The sequence below is a fragment of the Lipomyces tetrasporus genome (assembly GCF_029532465.1).
Source record: "Lipomyces tetrasporus strain NRRL Y-64009 chromosome Unknown POJ06scaffold_1, whole genome shotgun sequence".
Lineage (NCBI taxonomy): Eukaryota > Fungi > Ascomycota > Lipomycetes > Lipomycetales > Lipomycetaceae > Lipomyces > Lipomyces tetrasporus.
Genome location: NW_026611596.1, coordinates 2,416,987 through 2,437,471, shown reverse-complemented (window position 1 = coordinate 2,437,471; position 20,485 = coordinate 2,416,987). Strand labels below are relative to the sequence as shown.

General features: G+C 48.5%; 7 protein-coding genes and 1 non-coding gene across 8 annotated transcripts; 2 read left to right on the top strand and 6 right to left on the bottom strand.

Annotated features, from left to right (window-relative positions):
- Positions 1-1,121: 1,121 nt before the first annotated feature.
- On the bottom strand, positions 1,122-2,323 carry POJ06DRAFT_244216 (HNH endonuclease-domain-containing protein). Its single transcript, XM_056186468.1, has 2 exons — positions 2,002-2,323; positions 1,122-1,948 (listed from the first exon to the last, which is right to left on the bottom strand). Exons 1-2 carry the CDS (start codon positions 2,246-2,248, stop codon positions 1,305-1,307), a joined length of 891 nt encoding a protein of 296 aa, XP_056047766.1. The 5' UTR covers positions 2,249-2,323; the 3' UTR covers positions 1,122-1,304.
- A 1,148-nt stretch (positions 2,324-3,471) lies between these two features.
- Positions 3,472-4,799, bottom strand: POJ06DRAFT_244205 (uncharacterized protein). Its single transcript, XM_056186467.1, has 4 exons — positions 4,437-4,799; positions 4,014-4,372; positions 3,785-3,990; positions 3,472-3,722 (listed from the first exon to the last, which is right to left on the bottom strand). The coding sequence occupies exons 1-4, from the start codon at positions 4,631-4,633 to the stop codon at positions 3,513-3,515; spliced, it is 972 nt and encodes a 323-aa protein (XP_056047765.1). The 5' UTR covers positions 4,634-4,799; the 3' UTR covers positions 3,472-3,512.
- Positions 4,800-7,184: 2,385 nt separating this feature from the next.
- Positions 7,185-8,047, bottom strand: POJ06DRAFT_298665 (uncharacterized protein). The gene has a single exon (XM_056190656.1). It carries the CDS (start codon positions 7,682-7,684, stop codon positions 7,304-7,306), a length of 381 nt encoding a protein of 126 aa, XP_056047764.1. The 5' UTR covers positions 7,685-8,047; the 3' UTR covers positions 7,185-7,303.
- A 504-nt stretch (positions 8,048-8,551) lies between these two features.
- Positions 8,552-9,071, top strand: POJ06DRAFT_272928 (uncharacterized protein; the record flags this gene model as incomplete). Its single annotated transcript, XM_056189574.1, has 1 exon — positions 8,552-9,071. One exon carries the CDS (start codon positions 8,552-8,554, stop codon positions 8,969-8,971), a length of 420 nt encoding a protein of 139 aa, XP_056047763.1. The 3' UTR covers positions 8,972-9,071.
- A 25-nt stretch (positions 9,072-9,096) lies between these two features.
- POJ06DRAFT_244201 (uncharacterized protein) lies at positions 9,097-9,778 on the bottom strand. The gene has a single exon (XM_056186466.1). It carries the CDS (start codon positions 9,668-9,670, stop codon positions 9,425-9,427), a length of 246 nt encoding a protein of 81 aa, XP_056047762.1. The 5' UTR covers positions 9,671-9,778; the 3' UTR covers positions 9,097-9,424.
- A 519-nt stretch (positions 9,779-10,297) lies between these two features.
- On the bottom strand, positions 10,298-10,389 carry POJ06DRAFT_t5. Its single transcript has one exon. It is a non-coding gene; the product is annotated as a tRNA-Pro (tRNA).
- A 368-nt stretch (positions 10,390-10,757) lies between these two features.
- On the top strand, positions 10,758-15,736 carry POJ06DRAFT_244196 (uncharacterized protein). The gene is made up of 6 exons (XM_056186465.1): positions 10,758-10,924; positions 11,025-11,182; positions 11,278-11,401; positions 11,477-11,596; positions 11,654-12,196; positions 12,264-15,736. The coding sequence occupies exons 1-6, from the start codon at positions 10,894-10,896 to the stop codon at positions 15,476-15,478; spliced, it is 4,191 nt and encodes a 1,396-aa protein (XP_056047761.1). The 5' UTR covers positions 10,758-10,893; the 3' UTR covers positions 15,479-15,736.
- Positions 15,737-15,804: 68 nt separating this feature from the next.
- POJ06DRAFT_244194 (endo-1,3(4)-beta-glucanase) lies at positions 15,805-18,621 on the bottom strand. The gene is made up of 4 exons (XM_056186464.1): positions 17,927-18,621; positions 16,824-17,868; positions 16,261-16,772; positions 15,805-16,198 (listed from the first exon to the last, which is right to left on the bottom strand). The coding sequence occupies exons 1-4, from the start codon at positions 18,482-18,484 to the stop codon at positions 15,866-15,868; spliced, it is 2,448 nt and encodes an 815-aa protein (XP_056047760.1). The 5' UTR covers positions 18,485-18,621; the 3' UTR covers positions 15,805-15,865.
- Positions 18,622-20,485: the final 1,864 nt, after the last annotated feature.

Below are 20,485 nucleotides of genomic sequence, written 5' to 3'. Positions count from 1 at the left end.
TTGCAGCGTCAGGCGGACAAAATTAAAAAGTATTTGGGACGTCGCAGCGTAAGTCCCGGAGGTCCAACAGAGATTGCGATAAATCAGATAAAAAAGTGCGCCGAGGTGGCACTATGCACGAAATGATGAAATTGCACGACTGCAGGAGACTGTGCAACAGAAAAAGAAAAAAAAGGAAATTACAAGATCATTTATTAATTCTAGCACAATATTAGCCGGGGTAGAGGGTCGGCAGCGCACGCCAGGCCAGAAAGAAAGCGTCGAGGAAGGGCCGGTGACACTATTGTCTTGAAACATAGGCTAAGAACAAGCCACACAAGCTGTGAAATAAAGTTGAAAATAGCTCTGATATATGTTGTATTGCTAAAAATAATTTATATTAAATTTATATTTTGATAATGGTATATAATGTTGCGTTGTTAGCTGCTATATGTAAAAATATTGGATGTGGCGGGTAGGAGCGATCCGCTCGCCGGGACGATCCACTTGCTTGCTGATCACGTTAATTCGTTATTCGTATTCGACACTCCAGATCTTATTCGTTGCGAATAAACGGAAATTCTGCGAATACGAATATGGAAAACTTTTATTTGTTAACACCGCTAGTCCGAGGTCAAACGACGCCCCAGACGAGGAGAGTGATGAAAAGACTTTGAGCGAGTGCGAAAGAACTATGAGAAGTGGAACGGTTTTTTTTGGATTCTTAGCTGTGAGACTAAGTCTTCAGTCCAAGAGGGATTAGTGAGGACTATTTATGCACAAGCTCAATGTCTACAAGCCGCTGTCCGGCTCTACTGAATGTAATCATTTGAGTGAACTACTTCGTGTAGGACTAAACGTTTATCGCTCATCAGCAACCCGTAAAAGCAACTCTGTCCAGATTGACTCTGATAAGAGATCTTGAACATCACCGAGGGGCCGTCGCCCGAGACTGGTAGTGCGCAAACATGGCCCTAAGTCATATAGAAGTGACTTTCATATTGATAGACAATGTGCGTCTGACACGTGTCTATCAAGTCATGCGCACACACTAAGCCAGGCGACGGCCCGTCTGCTTGCGGTTTATACGTACCGGCAGATAGCATCATCCAAAAGAGGTTAGCGAATGGATAGTGATATTAGTGACTTCAGATATACATATGGTTTATTGATCTTCAGTACGGAGGCTAAACAGATTATTTACATCGGTAATTCTACCAGTCACAAATACTTCAACTTCCATTGCTCACAGCGAAACAAGAAGCTGGTACTGGGCAAGTGAATATCGATACGTGAAACGTCAAGATAATTATGCATAGCAAACATTAAGACACGGGATAGACGCTATTCAGTCGCGAAAATAATTCAGCCTCCATTCTATCTGCTCCTCGTGGTCCACTAAGGATTTCGCCAACCATGTCCGACCCATCAGGGAAATCGAACTCAAAAATTGGCTCGCCAGCGCCTTTCATATTTGCCAGAACAGTCTGCCGAAAATGCCAACGCAAAAACTTGTCCACAACTTTTCTATCGTCCGTAGCGTCCCTGCAAACAGGATCCAGGAACCTTCCATCAATCCCATCTATGTCCACCCGGAAACACGTTATCTTGTAATCATCGTCTGGATCGATAGAAAAACTAAATGAGTCAAACTGCTTATGGATGTGGGACCGCATAAGAAGTCCATTCTGGCAAGTGTTTATCTCTGTGTCCGTTTCCTCAGACATGTAGGTAACGTAACGAGCATAATTCAGGTTTGTGAAGAGCTCTTCGTGAGATAACGGAAAAATATGAGCAGCCTCGAAGCTTGTCCATTCGTCTATGAAAGCAACAGGATTGACCACACCTGTTATAACGCACTTTCCATCTCTTTTTCGTACCTCTTCTCGAAATCGGCGATTTCTTCTTGTGCTAACTGTACGTGAGTATGTCCGCGCAATGCATCGCTCATCCGTAAGCCATATGGTACCTACATACGTATTAGTCGATTTGTCATAAAAGCTCCAATCAAAATTGAGATACCGCCTGGTGAATCGCAGACTATATCATACTGGCCCGGGACAAGAGGTTCATCGGTAGGTATTAGCGGAGTATCGGATCCCCTGGACCACACTCTATATGGACAGCTCGTGCGGACGACTATATGTAGCATACGAAGGAACTTTCTTGCTGACACAGATGGATTCAAATATAATCCACCTAGCGGATATTCCGGTCGCGAAACATCGTAGAAATGTACATTTCTTAGTTGAGATCTGTTTTCAGGCATGACTCACTGGAATCCAAGGCAAGCCGCGAGATCTGCAAAGGCGGTTTTACAGGTGGATTCCGATAAATTGTGCGGGGAACAATTGCCTCAACGGCAAGTCAGCTGCGGCTCAATCGTCAAGCCCTCATAGAGCATACGAGACCCGGTATGATATTTTAACACTGAAGCCCCAAATACGAAAAATGCCCGGCAAACTTTTCATAACTCCTCAAAAATGTCAGTTTCTGCAGAAGTTACTCGCTGTACCCACCAAATAATTTTTGCACTACAGTAAACCCTCGTTATAACGAACCCCGTTATAACGAATTCCTCGCTATAACGAGACTCACGCGTTGTCCGAATTAAAATCTCACACAAAATTCGTTATTCCTCGATACAACGACATTCGTTAGCTGCGGTATCAGTGCCATACAAAATTCGTTACTACAGATATATCTAACGGTCTTGCGCAACTTCAGGAATCTAACTATATACGAGATGTGATGGATATTAATAACTGTCTAAATCCTGCCGATGAGACCGTTCAGGACGATCTTGAACACATTGATGAGCAAATTCTTGCTCAATTTGGACCCGAAATTGAGGAGGAATCAGATGAAGAGGCTGAGATCTTTCGGTCAGTGGGGCAATCGAGGCGCTATCTAAGCTTCGTCTTTATGAAGAGCAGCAGGATGAAGGAAATCAGGCTTTTATTAAAGATCTCCTTAAACACCAGCCAGTTCTAAATGCTAGAAAGCTGAGGGGACAGCAGCAGACGGATATTAGAGCATATTTTTGAGTTAAATAGTAAACAGCAGTGTTCCTTGATATAACGAAAACCTCGATATAACGAACTGAAAATCTTGGCTGAATTAATTCGTTATATCGAGGGTTTACTGTATTATATCAGAGACGAGAAGTTGCATTATTTTAGCATCACGTGATTATACTTTGCCTAAAGAGGAAGGGGTGTAGCTTTAGTAACGGGGGGTTGTAGCTTTATCTTGGGCCTAAGGGAATACCGTGCAAAGTCGTCACTTAGAGTAGATTGCACTCTACTGTAAGGATTGACCTACAAATCCCATTTGGTCCGAGTTAGTAAACGAACGCGTCCAAACGCGTAGAACAAGTCGGCAAGATATCTTGAACAAATAATTCATTTTAGAGTTTCTCCACTAGTAAAAAAAGAGAACAAAGCCCAAAGCAATGATAAGATCAGAGTAACAAAGCCACAAGTAGAACAGAGCAACAAAGCAATGAGAAAGACAACGCTAAAATTACAGAATTATTGCGTTGTGATGAAATCTGCAAACCTGCCTTCTGCCAGTTTAACCATTCCGCCCTTAAGCAGAGTTAAGTAGAGAGTGCCATCAAAAGGGATGTTTAAATCCTCGATTCCCAGGGCTTGCCAAGCATCGTCCTCAAAAAAATCACTGACATGAAGGCCAAGCGTTGTGGTAAGAATGTGATGGGGTCTCCTGTCTTCAATCAGCGGCTACAATAACATTTCTGTGAGCAGCTAGCCTCCACAATATGATGCAATATTCTATCACTCACGAATTTCTCATAGCCATCGGCCCGCCAGACTTCAATGAATGCTTCTGTCACCCCTCCGGCCCACACGTGATCGCGATAGCGAATCTGTGGGAAGTATGAGCCGTCCAAGGGTACAGTTGCAAGCGCATGCAAAGTCATAGCTGCTTTTTCTGCTGCGACGTCTCCGATATTCTCAACGGGCTCAGTAGGATTCGAAATCGTGGAGACTCATTAAGGCATAGCAATACACAGGCTTTAGCATGACAGCCTTGGATCCACATGTCCTTGTTACCGAGAAGGGAATCATAGTTCTGACTGAACCCAACCTCAAATGCGACCGTCGCAGGGCCGGCACCAGGACCTATATATTGGAATAGTCCGTCTGCCTGTTTCACGCTATGCTCATAGCCACCGCCAGATCCTCGTACATTGCTAGATCCAGCATCCACAATTCTGCCCAAGCTTTCGGGGCTGTGATGAGAGAGGTGTTCCACAATACCGTTCATGATTTGCCTTCTAAGCTCAGAAGCCGCAACTTCATGCAGGTTTCTTGGTACCGTCACCACAGTCACTGTCTCAGTGACACTATTGTATGATAAGCGTGGGTAGCTACAATGTCGAAATCATCAGCAAGTATCTGGAAACAAACGCGTCGCGTCTTGTAGGATAATACCCCTTATCCTCTGAATAGGTGTCAGACTTTATATTTGACCAGCTTTCCTCTAATTTCAAATACTGGGAATACGGCATCTGAATATCCAGTCTCTGCTCTGGCGCATTGCTCTTCAAAAGGCTAAGCGCCTTGTCAGACTCCGAGATCCAGTTCTCGTCTGGCCCTGGCGACTTGCCCGTTGGGAGAGTAACTGACATCGTGCTCGATATATCCGTTGTCGAGGCAGGGGACTCAGGCGAACACTCTAGCTTAAAATACTTTCCCCGGTGCTCATCTGATTGGTCACTCACCGGCGAAGGACTTTTGTTCATAGTTGTCGATTGGCCGTACCGCTGTTGCACGCGGTTGTCGATCTTGCACGCGGTTGTCGATTTCACACGCGACGCGACAACCGTAGGAGATCGCGGACGTCCCAGAACAAACTGCGTCCATCTTCCGAAGCAGTAAACAATGTGAGAATGAAATGTAAGCTCCCAGGAAAAGGAGAAATATGAAGTTGTCACTCCGCTGAGGAGCCAGCTATTTGTTTATGATCGCGGTTGTTGTCTTCGTGCTAAGCCAAGTCGATCTCTAGGGCTCCGAGTGGATCTTTAGGGCTCCGATTGATCTTTAGGGCTCCATAAGTGCACAGGTTCCTAAAGGAGAAATAGGAGTTTTAGTTCTTTAGATTCTGAGTATGGACAGTAAAATCGTGTTATTACGATGTAATCCGGGCATCAATTTTTGATCGCAATACCGAGGGACTAAACATGATTAGGAGGGCAATCCAGGACTGTAGGCGGACTGACGGATGCAGATACGGATACAAATGCGGTCTTCCTTCGAGGCATCTTCATCAATTCAGTCCTCGGAAGTTCGGTGGCCTGCTCTAACTTCGCTAACAATCAATCCATTATTATCAGAAGCTAGGGCTGCACACGAATAAAGATTTTGCTTATTCGTATGGTGACTAACGGTTAGTCCCGGCAATCAGGGTTAACCCTAACCCTGGCGGCCATATTTTTCGAATTTTTTCCTAACCCTGAAACCTTAAATTATTAGGTGTGGGAATGTTGTCATAAGTTATACAATTACATTAAATCTTGAATATAGAGCAGAGACAAACGAAGCGCAAACACGAAATCAATCGAAATATACTACATATCGGGCAGGCAATCCCAGACAGACGATACAGCCATCACTCAGGAGCCGTCGCTGCTTACGTCAAGTTCGAAGCTCTCTGGAAGTCTGCGATGAGACTTATATTTCTTAGCCATCAAGATCCTTTGTGTACGCATGGATGTAGCGCCAGGCTAAACGAGCGAAGTGACGGGCGCGATTAACTGGGACCTCCGACAAAATACGGGGAACCCATTCTTTGCCTAAAACGGAAATACACTTAGCCTAATTAGGAAAGTAGGGTAATTTAATAGTAAGGTAGGGTAAACTTCTGCGGCCATAAATTTCATTTTCCCATAGTTAAGGACCAATGTACCCTATTAGTTTGCTGAGGCACTACATTATCAAATTTCTAGTGAGGAACAAAAGAATGCCATGATCTGGACTAGTAAATGTAATTGACATTTTATTTTATTTTCTGCCTCATAACCGCAAGGGTGGTGATACTATTACACGGTTGGCATGGGCGGGTACGATTGTCGGGACTAACTTTTAGTCACCATATTCGACTTTTTGGCGCAACTCATATTCGTATTCGACTATTGGTTTGGGAGGTCTTATTCGTATTCGATACGTAATTATTCGTAGTTTTGCCGAGACGCAACTTACGCAATGAAGTTAGCGGGGAATCAGTATAGAGGCTCGAGTACTACAGAAGTTGCAACCTCGAAAGCAGCATCTATCTAACGTCGACCGGTACTTTGAAGATGGAGTTGTCATGATAGATGAGTCGGTGACAAATGAGAAATACTGGCTACTCTCTTGGTGGAGAACACATGGGGAAGAGTATCCGCGAATGGCAGCGGCCGCGCGGGATTATTTGGCTATACCAGCCTCTGGGGTGTCAGTGGAAAGATTGTTTAATAGTGGACGCGATTTATTAGGCTTACGGAGGAGCTCCTTGAGCGCGGAGACTATGAGGCGTCTCGTGTTGCTGCGAGATGTATATAAAGCTGAGGATTTTAGTACTATTAGGATTTACGAATAATACGAATAATGAAAATTTTATTCGTACGAATATTATATAAGCACCTGACATCAATTTATTCGTATTCGACTTACGAATATTCGTACGGTCGTTATTCGTGTGCAGCCCTATCAGAAGCATCAGTCAAGTGCGGAATCTTCGTCGGCATTTCTACAGGATAGATCGCGATTCTGACGATACGCCGATCCTCTGCTCTCCTCTCCGTCCGCGACTTAAAGCTGTATGTGAATTTTGCGTCTGCGTGGGCGTTTAGGTTTTGTTCGCGCCGTATTTCATGAATCGAATCCGACTTTATTTTGCTTTTAATTAAGTTATCATTTTTTATAAAAAAACAACCCCTAGTTAATCACGATCCTGGGCTTGTGTCAGCCACGTCGAATGCTTGTTAGAAGTCATTAATTTCTCTATTCGAAAAGAGGGAGATATCGATTGATCGCGGGCCGATCTGGGAATCGAGTCAGGAAGCAGGACTAAAGCAGGATGAGTTCATGCCGCCTAGCGCCGACCTTTGGCAGAGGAGATGAGACGATGGCTGGGAGTTCTGGTACATATTTTGGATGTGAAAAACGGCTATGGGCAGCGTGACTTTAGAGTGAACAACTATCCAGACACGTTGGCAATTAATTTCATTCTAAAGCAAAATTCTGACGGCCTAAGCTATCTGCCGTTAGTCATTGAAAATCGTAGCAATGCTCATTTCATGCATGACACGTTTGCCACTCTACTTTAATGTGAACCCGAGCACGACGCTGGCGACAACAATACACAGACACAAGGCAGCGAGCGAGATATACAAATAAGTCATCAGTTTCCTTCTACTAACCAACGCATGCAATCTCTCCCTCGCAGTCAACTTTGTTGTATATCTCTGCAGCTCGGGATCGTCACGTATTGAAGGCACGTAATAACTTGAAGCAGCATAGGCGGGTGCAGAGGTGGTCAGTCCTGTGCTGTCCTTCGTGGTGGTGGCATGTAGTGTACTTTCGCCATCTGCTAATGAGCGAGACGTGTATGATAATGACAGCGTTGGCTGCATGAAAGTGGACTCGTAAGATGGCGGCGGCATTGCCGGGGTTTCGGTCGCAGGAATCGTTGATGCCATTGCTCTAGCTCGGTCTCGTTCAGTCTTCGAAACAATTAGATGTATAGTGCGCGATTACGTGTATGGGAGCTGATCAACCATCTCTATCTACATATTTGGAGGAAGTCCGCCCCGTCGGCATCTATATGTTGTCTGTAGTATGGTGTCGGCGACCAAATGCCCAGACTCTGGTGTCAAGTCTGCAAGAACTGATGAAGGTTGTGCCTGACACCTGCTGCACCGCCACGTCCTTCCCCTCCGGAAGTTCACGTAATTGAGCTGTACATCGTAATTCACTGGCACTCCATTCCTCGCACAGTTCACACGAATTGCCCAGGACTAGATCACATTGGTTCTTAATTGTTTGGCAGTAGATTCGTGCTGGGTCCATGAAGTCAGCGTCGTTGTGGCGCAGTCGGGGGCTCTTATCGCAAAAGTTTGGGCTGGGCGGAGCGTGGGGACCAACTGTCTAATTTTTGAGCCGCACCCTGGCGAACAGGTCTTATCAGTTGGTACCGCAGTATTTTCGTTGCAATGTAACGCAGGTGCAGCCAGAATTGGATAATTAAATAGTCAAAGAGGAATAGTTATTAGTTAGAATCCGCATACTGCTGAATTGCGACCAACTGGCCTCGATTTCCCGGTTATAATACAGGCAAACGGGAGGATCGGGTGTTCAGCTCATTGCATTTGCCTAAACGTAGACTAGTCAGCAAATGTTGACCTTGTTTCTATGGCGCTAAATGCGCAGTAATCTACGTAGACATGAATCGTCCAGTCCTACTTGCATTTCTTTGTTAGCTATCGTCCTGCGGAGAGGTTCAGTTTATCGTTAGTCGCAATAGTTCTAGGGCCAAATAGGTTCTCTAGATCCAACCCGTCTACAGTATGACACAGCAGCAATTCGTAGCGACCGCAGAAGGTCCTGAGACGGGAGCAGGTTCACTGGCATCGAACATCCACAGCCCGCCACCTGCATATATTCCAGCCCGGCAAGGGCAAAGCGATTTGGAAGCCAACTTTCCGCCTCCATATGCAGCGGTTCGATACGGAACGGCTTATACAGACAATCTGCCGCTGCAGAACCTGCGACCTGTCGATGGACTTAGTCGCCAGGCGACCACAGTCTCGACTGACACGAATGACGACGGAACATTGTACCAGAATCCAAAGCAAAGGCGGTCAGTATGGGACGCGACAACAACACGGAAAGGAATGGCGACGACGTTGGGAATTTTCTTTGCCATCAGTGCGGTTTTCACGGTAATTGGCCTTACACCGATGATGGTGAAGGCATCTAAGTCATAAAGTGCGGTCTGGGACTGTTTTGGTATAATATGGCGGGCTTAATTTATTGTACTATGATGTTGCTAGTACAATTGATGACCGTTGTTTGCATATACAAGAGATCTGTGCCTTGAATTCGGCGAAGTATCGGACGTTAGTAAGTCGGTGCGACTTTTCACGAACGATTGAGGCCAACTTTGATCAATGGCGACCCAAGTGGACGAGCTTAGTTGTGCGAATATGATGATATACATTAAAGCTATAAATCCGACATTACAATCGATGCCTTCGACGTGGAACATTTTTCCTAAGATTAACCAACATGATGACAGCAAGCTAGTGAATTTCAATCTACAACCATCAATATAGCTCCGAGCAATAGCATTGTAGCCAGACAACAAGACCTGCTGCGCACAATATCCTAGCTCATGTCCAACTAATAATGTACAGTTATAATTGTCGGGCTGCCGCAGGTCAACAATTTGACGAAACATCGACCATGAAAGGCGGGACAGCCGCACGCCATCGCTGGACGACATGAAATTTTGACGGGGTCAGGTAGGGATGGACGGACAAAATGTCGTCTGCGTGATTGCGAGGAGTTCCTGCCTTTGCATCAACTGGCCGGGGCGGATGAGGAGTTGGAGGACGAGGTGGCCATGGCTTGGGGTCACTAGTCCTCCGGCCTGAAGTCGTGGCGTCGTAGCTGACGTTCTGCATAACTTTTTATGGCAAGTTGAGAGCGTGTTGTAGACAAATAAGAGAGCGCAAAGGAGGTGAATGTTGCATTGGAATTAATTGCAGACAAACAGACGATTATATTTGCCGACTGGCGTTGCCCCAGACGGCGCGATGGAGCGCGGGGTCGCACGAACCACACCGCGTTGCCCCTGCGCCGGAATAATGTGCCTTTACTTTACTACGCCCGCCGCGTTTAAATGAGTGATGTTTGGTGCCCGGATATAGTTGGTGCCTGTGCCAACTGTTCATTGTGTGGTAGTGCGAGTCGCGGAATGCTTACCGCTCCCCGGGTATTCTAACTAAACAAGCAACTAAAATCCCAGTTGAGGCTTCAGTGCGGAATGACAAGAAGAACTGGACGAAACAAAAATGGGCAGCAACAGTCGTGGCACGATCCTGAACAAGGGCGCATCGCACGTGTAACAAAGCGACTGACATCGTCCTTTATAGCCTGTTAAGCGCGATAGCTACGTCACTCCGCACCAAGATATCTCTTCTTAGGAAAATGTCAAACTCACACATATAATTATGATTATAACTAAAATAGTACTCCGTCGCCCCACATTTCATTCGTTCGAATCAAAAAAAATCAAAAAAAAAAAAGATGGGCTCAACCGGGAATTGAACCCGGGACCTCTCGCAAATCGACTTAAGGTGTTACGCCCTAAGCGAGAATTATACCACTAAACCATCGAGCCAATCTTGTTCCAGATCCCGAAACCGGCGCCCAACTCATGTGATTGCTGACTCAGCGATGACTAAGCATTCACACTGGCAAATTTTGTAATTTACGCAAAATAAGCACAGTAGTTTGAGTAAGCGCATAATTTGTTATACGTACATAAACTCGGTTTGGCGACGTGGTTTTTATATGCGCATCTATTTGAGGCGAGTGGCAGTGAGTCTGAATAAAATAAATAATATAAGTTAGTTAACTTACAAGGCAAAAATATATCAAACAAAAGAGATATAATTATCGCCTCTCGATTTGGGGAATAAAGTAGCGTGATTAACTCATATTTTTTTGAGTAAGTCTCCATGTAGCATGAAGAAAAGTGTTAACAAACCAGGTCTAAAGTTACTGAGCCGAGAAACTCCAAGGTCCCGGCAGCGCCGCTTTCGTTCTCCACAAAAGGCTTGTTCAACTCAGCCCTGCTATCCGACCATCACCTCTTCCAACTTGAATATCAATCATCGGCAACATGGCCTCGACGGGTGGATCATATGGCCAAGGTAAGATCCGATCTGCAACTCTGGCGTATATTGGTCGATTATTCCTACTATGTTGAAGGACCGTTATGGCACATAGCTGACCGAAGCCGGCATAATATAGAGCCCCCACCCCCGCGATTAACCCTCACACCTGAGGAAAGGACAATCTACGGTCAATTATTCAAATCCTTGGATTCAGAATCTCTGGGAGTTGTCACCGGCGAGGTTGCCCGGACTTTGTTCGAACGATCGGGCTTGTCCCCTCTGGTTCTCGGAAGAGTATGTTTTCCAAAATCGGAGCCGTTGAACAAACCACACAATTGATCCGACATCAAATTATTCTTTGGCTCGAGATCAGTGCTAATATATGCTAGATTTGGCAAATTGCCGACGATCAGAATAATGGATTCTTGAATCAAACTGGATTCGCAATTGCGCTTCGGTTGATTGGATATGTTCAGAGCGGACAGAGACTCGCCCCTGAGCTTGCCTCGCAACGTATGCACTCATTCGCATTATTCTCTTTCTTGTTTGTTTGGTCTATGAAGCTTGCTGCTGACAGTGCGATTTAAGCTGGCCCGCTACCGAGATTCGAACAGGAGACTACGTCGAGAGTGCCGCCTTTGAACCCTGCAGAACGGGCTCGATTCGTGCAGCTATTCGAGAGTACTACTTCCGATAGCTTGTTATCCGGTTAGTAGCGTTCCGTGAATCAAAATCATCTTGGGTTAAGCTTACAACGGGATCTAGGCGACCAAGCTCGAGATATTTTCGTTCGCGCAAGATTGCCGACCGAGACGTTGGGGCAGATCTGGAACCTTACAGATATTCACCGTCGCGGTGCGTTGGATGTCACTGAATTCGTCATCGCCATGCACTTAATCCAATGTACCCTGAACGGGAGCTTGCCAACTCTGCCACCCTCGGTCCCGCAGACTTTGATAACATCTGCTTCATCTGGTTCTGATGGTGGTCGACCGTCTCCTCGCACAAGTGCTAGGGCCAGCATGGCACCTCAATTGCCCCCACCTCAGCACCAGCATCAACAGCCAGCGGCTCCTCGTCCGCGTGGCCACCAATTTTCTGTTGGCCGCCAGTCGCCAGCGCCAGCGCCCGGCCAGGTACAACGGCAACTGACAGGCAGCTCTGTTGGCTCTCACCAGGCTTTCGGCGGGCTTGCGCGTGCTGGATCGTTTCCTGCTACTGAGGAGTGGCTCATCACTACTGCCCAGAAAGAGCACTATGATAGTATTTTCGCCTCCGTAGATCGGGACGGCAGAGGATTCATCGCAGGTATGTCGTGTAGCGGAGTGAGTCTTTGGTGAAAAGTTTGTGTTTGTTAACGTTTGACGTTTGCTAGGTGACATTGCGGTTCCGTTCTTCATGACATCAAAACTGCCTGACGACGTCCTTGCTCAAATCTGGGACCTCTCGGATATCAGAAATACTGGCGAACTGTCCAAGGACGAGTTTGCCGTCGCCATGTATCTTGTCCAGCAAAAGCTTACGGGCAATGAGCTCCCTCAGACATTGCCTACTCTCTTGGTTCCGCCTGCGCTGCGATCTCGGAGTCCGGCAGTTGCTCCTAATCCAGTGTTTCTACCAGGGCCACCTCCTGCTTCTGTGTTCGACGCACCATCACAGCAATCTCCTACCCAGCCTGCCCAGCCTGCCCAGCCAGCTCAGGCAAAAGGGGAGTCTGCTCTCTTAGATTTGTTTGACCTCGACGACTCGGCCTTCGCCCCTCCTACGTCTCTGACGGCTCCTAGCGCCCCGGCAGCTCGGGCAGCTGCTCCGGTCTCCCAGACCTCTCTGCCAGTCATGGCACAGTCACCACCACCACCGCCGCCGCCACCACCACCAGCAGCAGCGTCTGCGCCATCTGCGGTCCCGTCCGCTCCGGCGACGACATTCGGTGCGGTTCCGACTCCACTATCTCCTAGCATAACTGGCAGAGCCCCGTTCGTCCCATCGTCTGCGTTCGGACAGTCAATCCAGCAGGAACTGACAACGCACTCGTATGCTCCTCCAACGCAGGAATCCACATCATCCCGGTCAGCCCCAGCTCCTGCGAGCGCACCGCCACCACGACTGCCTTCGTCTCCAGCCCTATCAAAGTCGTCCACGGCTGCGTCTCCAGTCGTCGCACCGCAACTGTTCTCAGCTCCGCCGCCTACATCCTTCCCAAGAGTTGCGCCGTCGATTTCTGCATCGGTGTCGTCGACCGCGTCGCCAGTATCTGCGCCGTCAACGACCGCGGCAAATGAAGATCTCTTGCTTGCTGATGACGATGTCAAAGAGAAGATCGCATCAGAGAAGACCCAATTTGGCAAGCTATCTACCGAGATCGGGTCACTGACCACTCAAACCCAAGCGCTCAAGGATAAGCGCGCTAAAGCTGAGGCAGAGCTGGCGAAGATGGTTGCTCTTCGTCAGGATATCGAGGGTAAACTGAAACAGCTTCATGGTGTGTACGAAAGTGAAGCCTCGAAAGTACGGGCCGTTGAGCAACAACTAGCGACGTCTACGAACGAAACCGCAAAGTTGCGACAGGAATATGCGGTTTTGGAGAGCTCGGTACATGCGGTCCAGGTTCAGTATCAGGAGGTCATGTCGAATCTCGAAACTGACCAAAATGAGAATGCCACATTGAAGGAAAAAATAAGATTGGTTCAGGAACAAACTGCCCAAGTCCAGGAGGCGCTGGAGAAAGCTAAGCGGGAGGCGCGACAGCAAAAAGGTCTCGTGGCCATCAACAAGAAGTCGTTGACGAGTGCGGAGAGTGAGTTAGAAGCAACCCAGAGAACGCTTGATGAATCACAATCCCAAGCTGAGTCGGCAGGAGTCGTTTCTACGGCCATGTCACCTGGTCCTGACGATGTCGCTCGCACGAGCAACATGAATCCGTTCCATCGATTCGCTAGCCCTGCTCAATCCGAGTTCAACACATCTGATACGATGCTCCCAGCTGCCGTCGCGGGGGAAGCTTTGCCAGGCTCTGACGCACCATCCGTACCGGCTTCACCGCCACCAGCTGTGCCGGCATCGATATTTGAAAATATGTTGGCGGATTTCCAGCGCTCACCATCGCAGGCATCGCATCCCACTATTGCTTCTCCAGTAGTCGGCGCTCCGTCGGTGGAGGAGTCCGAAGCCTCCTCTCTGCCGCGCACTGGCTATGAGGACGACTACGATGATCAGATTGCATCTTCGCCGGCCACAACGACGACTGCCGCCACAACTCACCTGTTCACTAACCACGTTGCTAGTCTGAGTGGGGCAGGTGGAGCCGCTGCCTTTGTAAGCGGTCTTCATGCTGCCGAAGTCGAATCAGTTTCGTCATCCGTAGTCAATAATGCTCCGGATTCAATTCGCGACGGATTCTCGAGACCGGAGTCGCCGACTCTGCATTCGCATACGTCATCCGTGTCTGCCGTCACCGCATCTGAAGGCGGTGAGGCTCCAAAGGAAGCCGAATCTGAGAGCTTAGTTACTCCTCCTGTCCTGCCAGGGGAGACGCCAGAGCCATCTGGGCTACCAGGTCCAGAGACCACTGCGATCGACGAAGTTGTAACTGAATTGGCACCAGCAGAGTCAGAGTCTCCTGCGGCGGAAGCTCCGGCCCCGCCAACGGAAGAGGAGTCTAAGGACGAGGAGTCGGATCCCTTTGCGTTGAAGCCGAAGCAGAAGCTTTTTGCTGGCACGAAGGAGGACTTTGATGCTGTCTTTTCCGGTCTCGGGCTTCTTCCAAAGAAGAATGCTATTGACGAGACACCGAGCGAGACATCTAGTGGTCGTCCTTTTGTGGCCGCGTTCCCGCCTATTGAGAATTTGCAAATTGACGATGAATCATCGTCCGATGAGGAACCCGAAAGCCCAGCCATGCCGATACCTGCATATTCGGCTCCAAGTGAAGTGGAGCCGGCGAATACTGCCCCCTCGGATCCTGTCGTCCAAGCTGTCGCGAGTGCACCAGAACCGGAGCCCGTGCTGACTTTGCCATCAGAGCTAGACACTGCGGCGTCTGCTCCTCCTTCTGATATGTTTGCATCGTTCGAAGACAGCTTTGCAACTGCACCTTTCGCTGACGTAGCGCCTTCCTCGCCTCCAGTCGTCTCGATCCCCACAACGTCGCCATTCGAACCGCCGTCTCCAGTTTCGTCGTTGACCAGCAAAGACGTGCAGGATTCATTTGACGCCGTATTTGCATCCTTCACTGCGCCTGCGCCTCTACCGCCATCCGAACCTGCGCTGCCATCGGCACCAGACATCCCGTCATTCGACCAATCATTCCCGTCATTTCCAGCTGCATTCCCATCCTCTCCACAACCACCACCTCAGGCGGCTCCCACCTTCGCACCAACATCACAGGGACCACCTCTACCCCCCAAAATCCCACTCTCAGGCGCCGACTCTCATGCTGTCGTTAGCGGGTTTGACGACTTTGACAATGCATTCACCGGCTTAGAAGACGCGAAGAAGGCTACTTCTGCGAACGGCACGGCCGGCAACGCGACGGATCCTTCTTTTGAAGCGGCATTTGAGGATTTTGGAAAGGACTTTGGTTCGCGGTAAAAGAGACAGGAAGACAATTCGAGTCAGGTAGTGTGTAGGTATAGGAGCGGCTGCATTGAATATGAGTTATATTGTCGGAAAAAAAATTACGTTTTGTTGTGATGACTATGTTTTTGTTGGGATTATAAACTTTAGTTTACATGCTATCTGCGTTTCTATTAGAGAACCAAGTACCAAGTTTTTGTTTGTAAACTTTGAACTCTTTTTTTTCTTTTCATTAGATTCATAATACAAGATGGTCATCAGCACATCTTGCAAATGCCCAGTACGAGTATGAGTATAGTACAGTACATGCCGGCAGGATGCCCAAAAAAAATGCATCGCAAGCCAGTCCAAACAGTTTTAAGAGTTATTAAACCACAGAAACAGTAAGAGCGACAGAATGTCCTACGAAGTCGTGCCGCCGACGCCGGCCGCGTACGCAAGGTACCACGTCAAACTAGCTCCTCCATCCAAGTAAGAATTGCGAAAGCTCGAGCTGGTGAAGAACTTGTAGCTCGAAGTCGGATCGTACAGCGCAAGATTGGCGTACAGGACTCCTTTCCAGCCGTCGGTCAGGGTCGGCGCGATCGAAGATAACAGCGACGTCCATTCCTCTTTGACGAAGGTTGGGGAACGGATGTATGATGAAACCGGGGTTACCGGGAGCATGTGGATGCCTTGGATGTATTCTATGTTCGTGCCGAAGTACGTGGTGTGGTCAGCTTTGTTTTCATAGAGCTAATAAAAAAAAAGAGGAGTGTAAGTAAGGTGTCAGGCAACACGTCAGCTACAATTCTTACGATGCCGGTGACTTTATTTCTGATGAAGTTCGATGGCTGAATGGTGTTCGTGTTGTTCATTAGCATGTACGCATTCATAGCGCGCTTCATAATTGCGAGCATCATCGCACCTCGCGCTTCCATTGACGCGTCACCAACGACTTGGCCCCACAATTTGATGGCATATGCATGATGGTAATCCTCAGACGACGATTCCTCGTCTTTACCATCCACGGACTCGAAAAGACCTTTCGCCCACGAATGACCATGAAACCAGCTGAATGAGCGAGAGAACGGGAAATACGGATCCGCCGGGAAAGAATTAGCGACGTCGCGCACAAGAGCATTCACGTAGTCCTTGTTATTCGCGACCCATGTCCCACCCAAGGCGTTATCAATGTACCCGATCACTGCGGCCGCATGAATGTGATAGCCGTAGTGGAAGTGATGGTCATTGTAGTACGTATTGCCGAAGTCGCTGGTGGGGCTGCCCGTCGTCAACGCGATACTCGACACAATGCCTTTATAGGTCCCTACAACAACTGTGAGCTAGCGATCTGAAGATGCATACTTCCAGTACTGACGGTCATATTTCAAGGGGTACCTCTGGGAGTTATTAACGAAGCGGGAGAAGGAATACTTCAATTTGTTGAGACACAAATTCGTAATCGCGATATTCTTCAGGATTGAATGCGAAACATAGCAAATCATCGCGAACTTATCCAGCGCCTTGCCAGAGAAGTACATCGAGTCCGAATCTGTCTGCCTGTTAAAGTCCTGTAGGACTTCAGATACAGCTGCCTTCGAAATTAATCCGATAGCATCATTGGTGTATCTTGCTGACTTCCCGGGAATACTTGTCCACGGCGCGAACTTGATATTAGTCGGAAGCGTCTCTGTCATGATTAGCTGGCTTGTGGAGTAAGCTGACATACTTCCCTTTGATTGAGAATCCATCTTGAATCCAAGAGAACGACTGAACATGCTTCTAGAGAATGACGTAACGTGGTGCGGCAGCGCGTAAAGTAGCAGCCTGCCGGCGTTGTTCGATCCACTTGTAGCATAGTATATCGTATATGTGCCTTGGCTTCCAATCGCAATACCATACACTGCAGCACTTGTCGCATACATTCCCGCATGAGCATCCAATGCCGACTCTTTGACAACCTTCGCAATCTGAACCAGAACATTATTAACTCTTGCAGACGCTTTGATTGTGAACATATTCGATAGAGAAAGGGAGAACGTCTGACCATGCGGTACTGTTGCGTAAATCGCCCAAGAAGTGTCGTCCCATAAATTTACAATGAACTTTTTCACCCCAGAGCGTGGACTTGTGCCCGCAGACAGCGACTTGAACCCGACAAGTGAATTAAACTGCGGCTGAAGATTGTAGTACGTGCCAGAAATGAAACCTGTACCTTGCACGAGCGGAATCGATAGAGATCGCGACGAGCCGTATTTAGATGTCGACGGGGACATCTTGACGTTAACCGAGAAGGCCGATGGTGATGTCAGGCTCATAGTCATGTCTGCATCAAACTCCGCAGCTGAAAATGAGATTGAACGGATTCCAGTCGGATTGTAGTAGTACTGCACTGGATTTGCGCTAGGAAAGGGTCCGAAAACCTATTTCAGTGTTACGACTATTCAATAAGTAATTATATCGAAAAATATGGGCGCTCACCCGCTGCCTTGTAGTCGTATGACTTATGGCAAGACCATAATCCCCACCAGGTCCTCGATTCCACCACACCATGTACGGATACAGGTTCGCCGGCTGATCCTGATCTCCAACGAACAAGTTCGTGTAAAAATTGTTGGTCGGAATAGTCGACTGTGAGATCACGGAATCTGGTATCCCACGGGGCTGTAGCGGGTGCGATATACTAGCGAACCGATTACTTGGGGCTGTGGTAGCAATAGGTACAAACAAATTGACCGTTGATGCCGCTGCGGATGCACCGTGTGTCGTATTTATCAATTCCGAGTAGATGAATGGCGGAAATTCGGCATTTATACCATCCATAATTGCAGCTGTTGCAGTCACACTGGGTCCGATAGCGGTGGCGCCATTCTCGGCGCTGAACTCGATGGACGCCGGCTGTCGACTATTTCCGGATGCTCTTTCAGACACCTCACAGACGAAAAACGCTGAAAGAGTAGACGCCAAACATAGTAGAATTGTCAGCGAAAACAGCAGGACAACCTGGAAATTGAAGGTCAAACTGCTACAAGTCAACATGAATAACAGTAATAAGACAGGCCAGGAAATAGTCAAGTTGGAAGTAAGAATACAAATTGGATATAAAAATACAGAGTGATGGACCAGCGAAAAAGTATTCGTTAGCTGTGGTGATTTTCAAGTCGCAGGTTAAGAAGTCCGCATCGGAGCGGAATTTGTTTACAGTTCAGCCGGGATTTGGCCGCCGTCTGCTAAGGTGTTTGTCTGGCCATCACATCCACCATTCGAAAATGACCTCTGTGCACTGTCACAATTAACTCATGCCCATATATCGAGCAAGAAAACACCCCCTACGCAAACGCGTTTTGCCAAGGTCCTTTAACTGTTCAATATGTACCGACTGAGCTTTTTTACGGTAATCTTGGACCAGTTACTCTCAGCGACGAGCTAGAGAAGTCAAAACTCTAACAGATACCATATAATTCCTCTCGGGAACGATAAATATACAATAAAATCATAATAAAATAGCGACAAAAGAACACCGTAACCCCGCTCCGGAACATTAAGTGCTATAAAAGCAAATACCGTATATATATACATTAAACAATTAATCCAAAGCCAAACTCTCCACATCAGGCACTCTATCTCAATATATCTCTATATCATGATATTTAGACACCACGCTCATTGCTCTCGCGACTGCTGAATAGACCTGGTAAATCATACATTTCCCGGCCGTTGATCAGACTCGAGAGTCTAGGTAGTGAAGGGGCTGGTGGCTGACCATGTGGTGGTTGCTGTTGTGGTTGGTAGTACCCGCCCTGCTGCGGCGGTTGAATCGGCATCGGCGACTGCGGCGGGTATGATGAGAATGATGGTAACATGGGCTGCGGAGGAGGCGGTGGCTGCATATGCGGGATATGTGCGTATCCGTGAGGAGGGGGAACGTGGGGTTGTTGTGGTTGTGCAGGCGTAGGCGGAGCGTACCCATATGGTGGCGGTTGTTGCTGCGGCATAGGTGACGGGTACATTGGCTGCGGCTGTTGGGATTGAGTATAGACAGGTTGACGCAACGGCGGTACCGGCGAATGCGCCGGCATGACCGGAACCGGAACGGGCTGCCTGGGACTTCCAGCTGAGGTGATCCACGACGGCCGCGACGGAGGCTCCAGCTTTGGCTGAATCGGTGTCGCGGGCCCCAGAACAGGTGACATCGCTGAGGATTGTGGAGCAGGAGATGTGACCGGAGAGGGATTCGAGACGTCGTTGAGTAGATTCGCAATATTGGACATCTTTGGAGGAGCGCGAGGCGGTACAGGTTGCTGTGGAGCAGGAGCCGTTGCCTGAGGCGCCGGTTGCGGCTGCGGCTGCGGCTGTGGTTGTGGCACCGGCGCAGACGTTAGTGCGCTGACCCCAATCTTCGGAAGCATCGGTGCGGCAGCGGGAGCCGCATCCACCATTCCACCTGTCGAATGTGGTTTGCCCGAATCCACGAAGAATCCAAGACGGGGCCCGCGACTTGCCTGTGCAGCTGCAGCCGGCTGCTGAGGACCTTGAGAAACTGTCTGAGCTGGCTCTGACATGGGCGGCGGCAGCTGTGCCTGTGCCTGTGCCTGTGCCTGTGTCTGTGGAGTCGTAGCTGGAGGCAGCTGGCCATGAGGGGGTGGTTGTGGTTGCGGCTGCGCTTGAGGTTGTGGACCAGGTGCAATTTGTGCCTCCTGTGGCGATTGCGAAGAAGTAGACGACTGCTGTGGCGGAATAAACACGGGCTCACGTTTTGGAGGGTGAGATAGTGGCAAAGCCTTGGCTGGTGTCGCTAAGGGGTGAATCGAAACAGGCACATATCGCTTATATTCATCCGGATGAGCAATTATTCTGTCCTCCTCGTCCACGTCGCGAATACGTTGCTGAGCCTCATAGCGTTTCCGCACTGGGACCGGCTGCGTAGGAGGCGGAGGCGTAGGCCTTCCGCTAGCAATGAGCATATTCGCCTCGGCGGTAACTCTATCCCAGCCATACTTCTCGGCGTTTCGCGCATAGTAGTTTTTTACCTATTGTTTC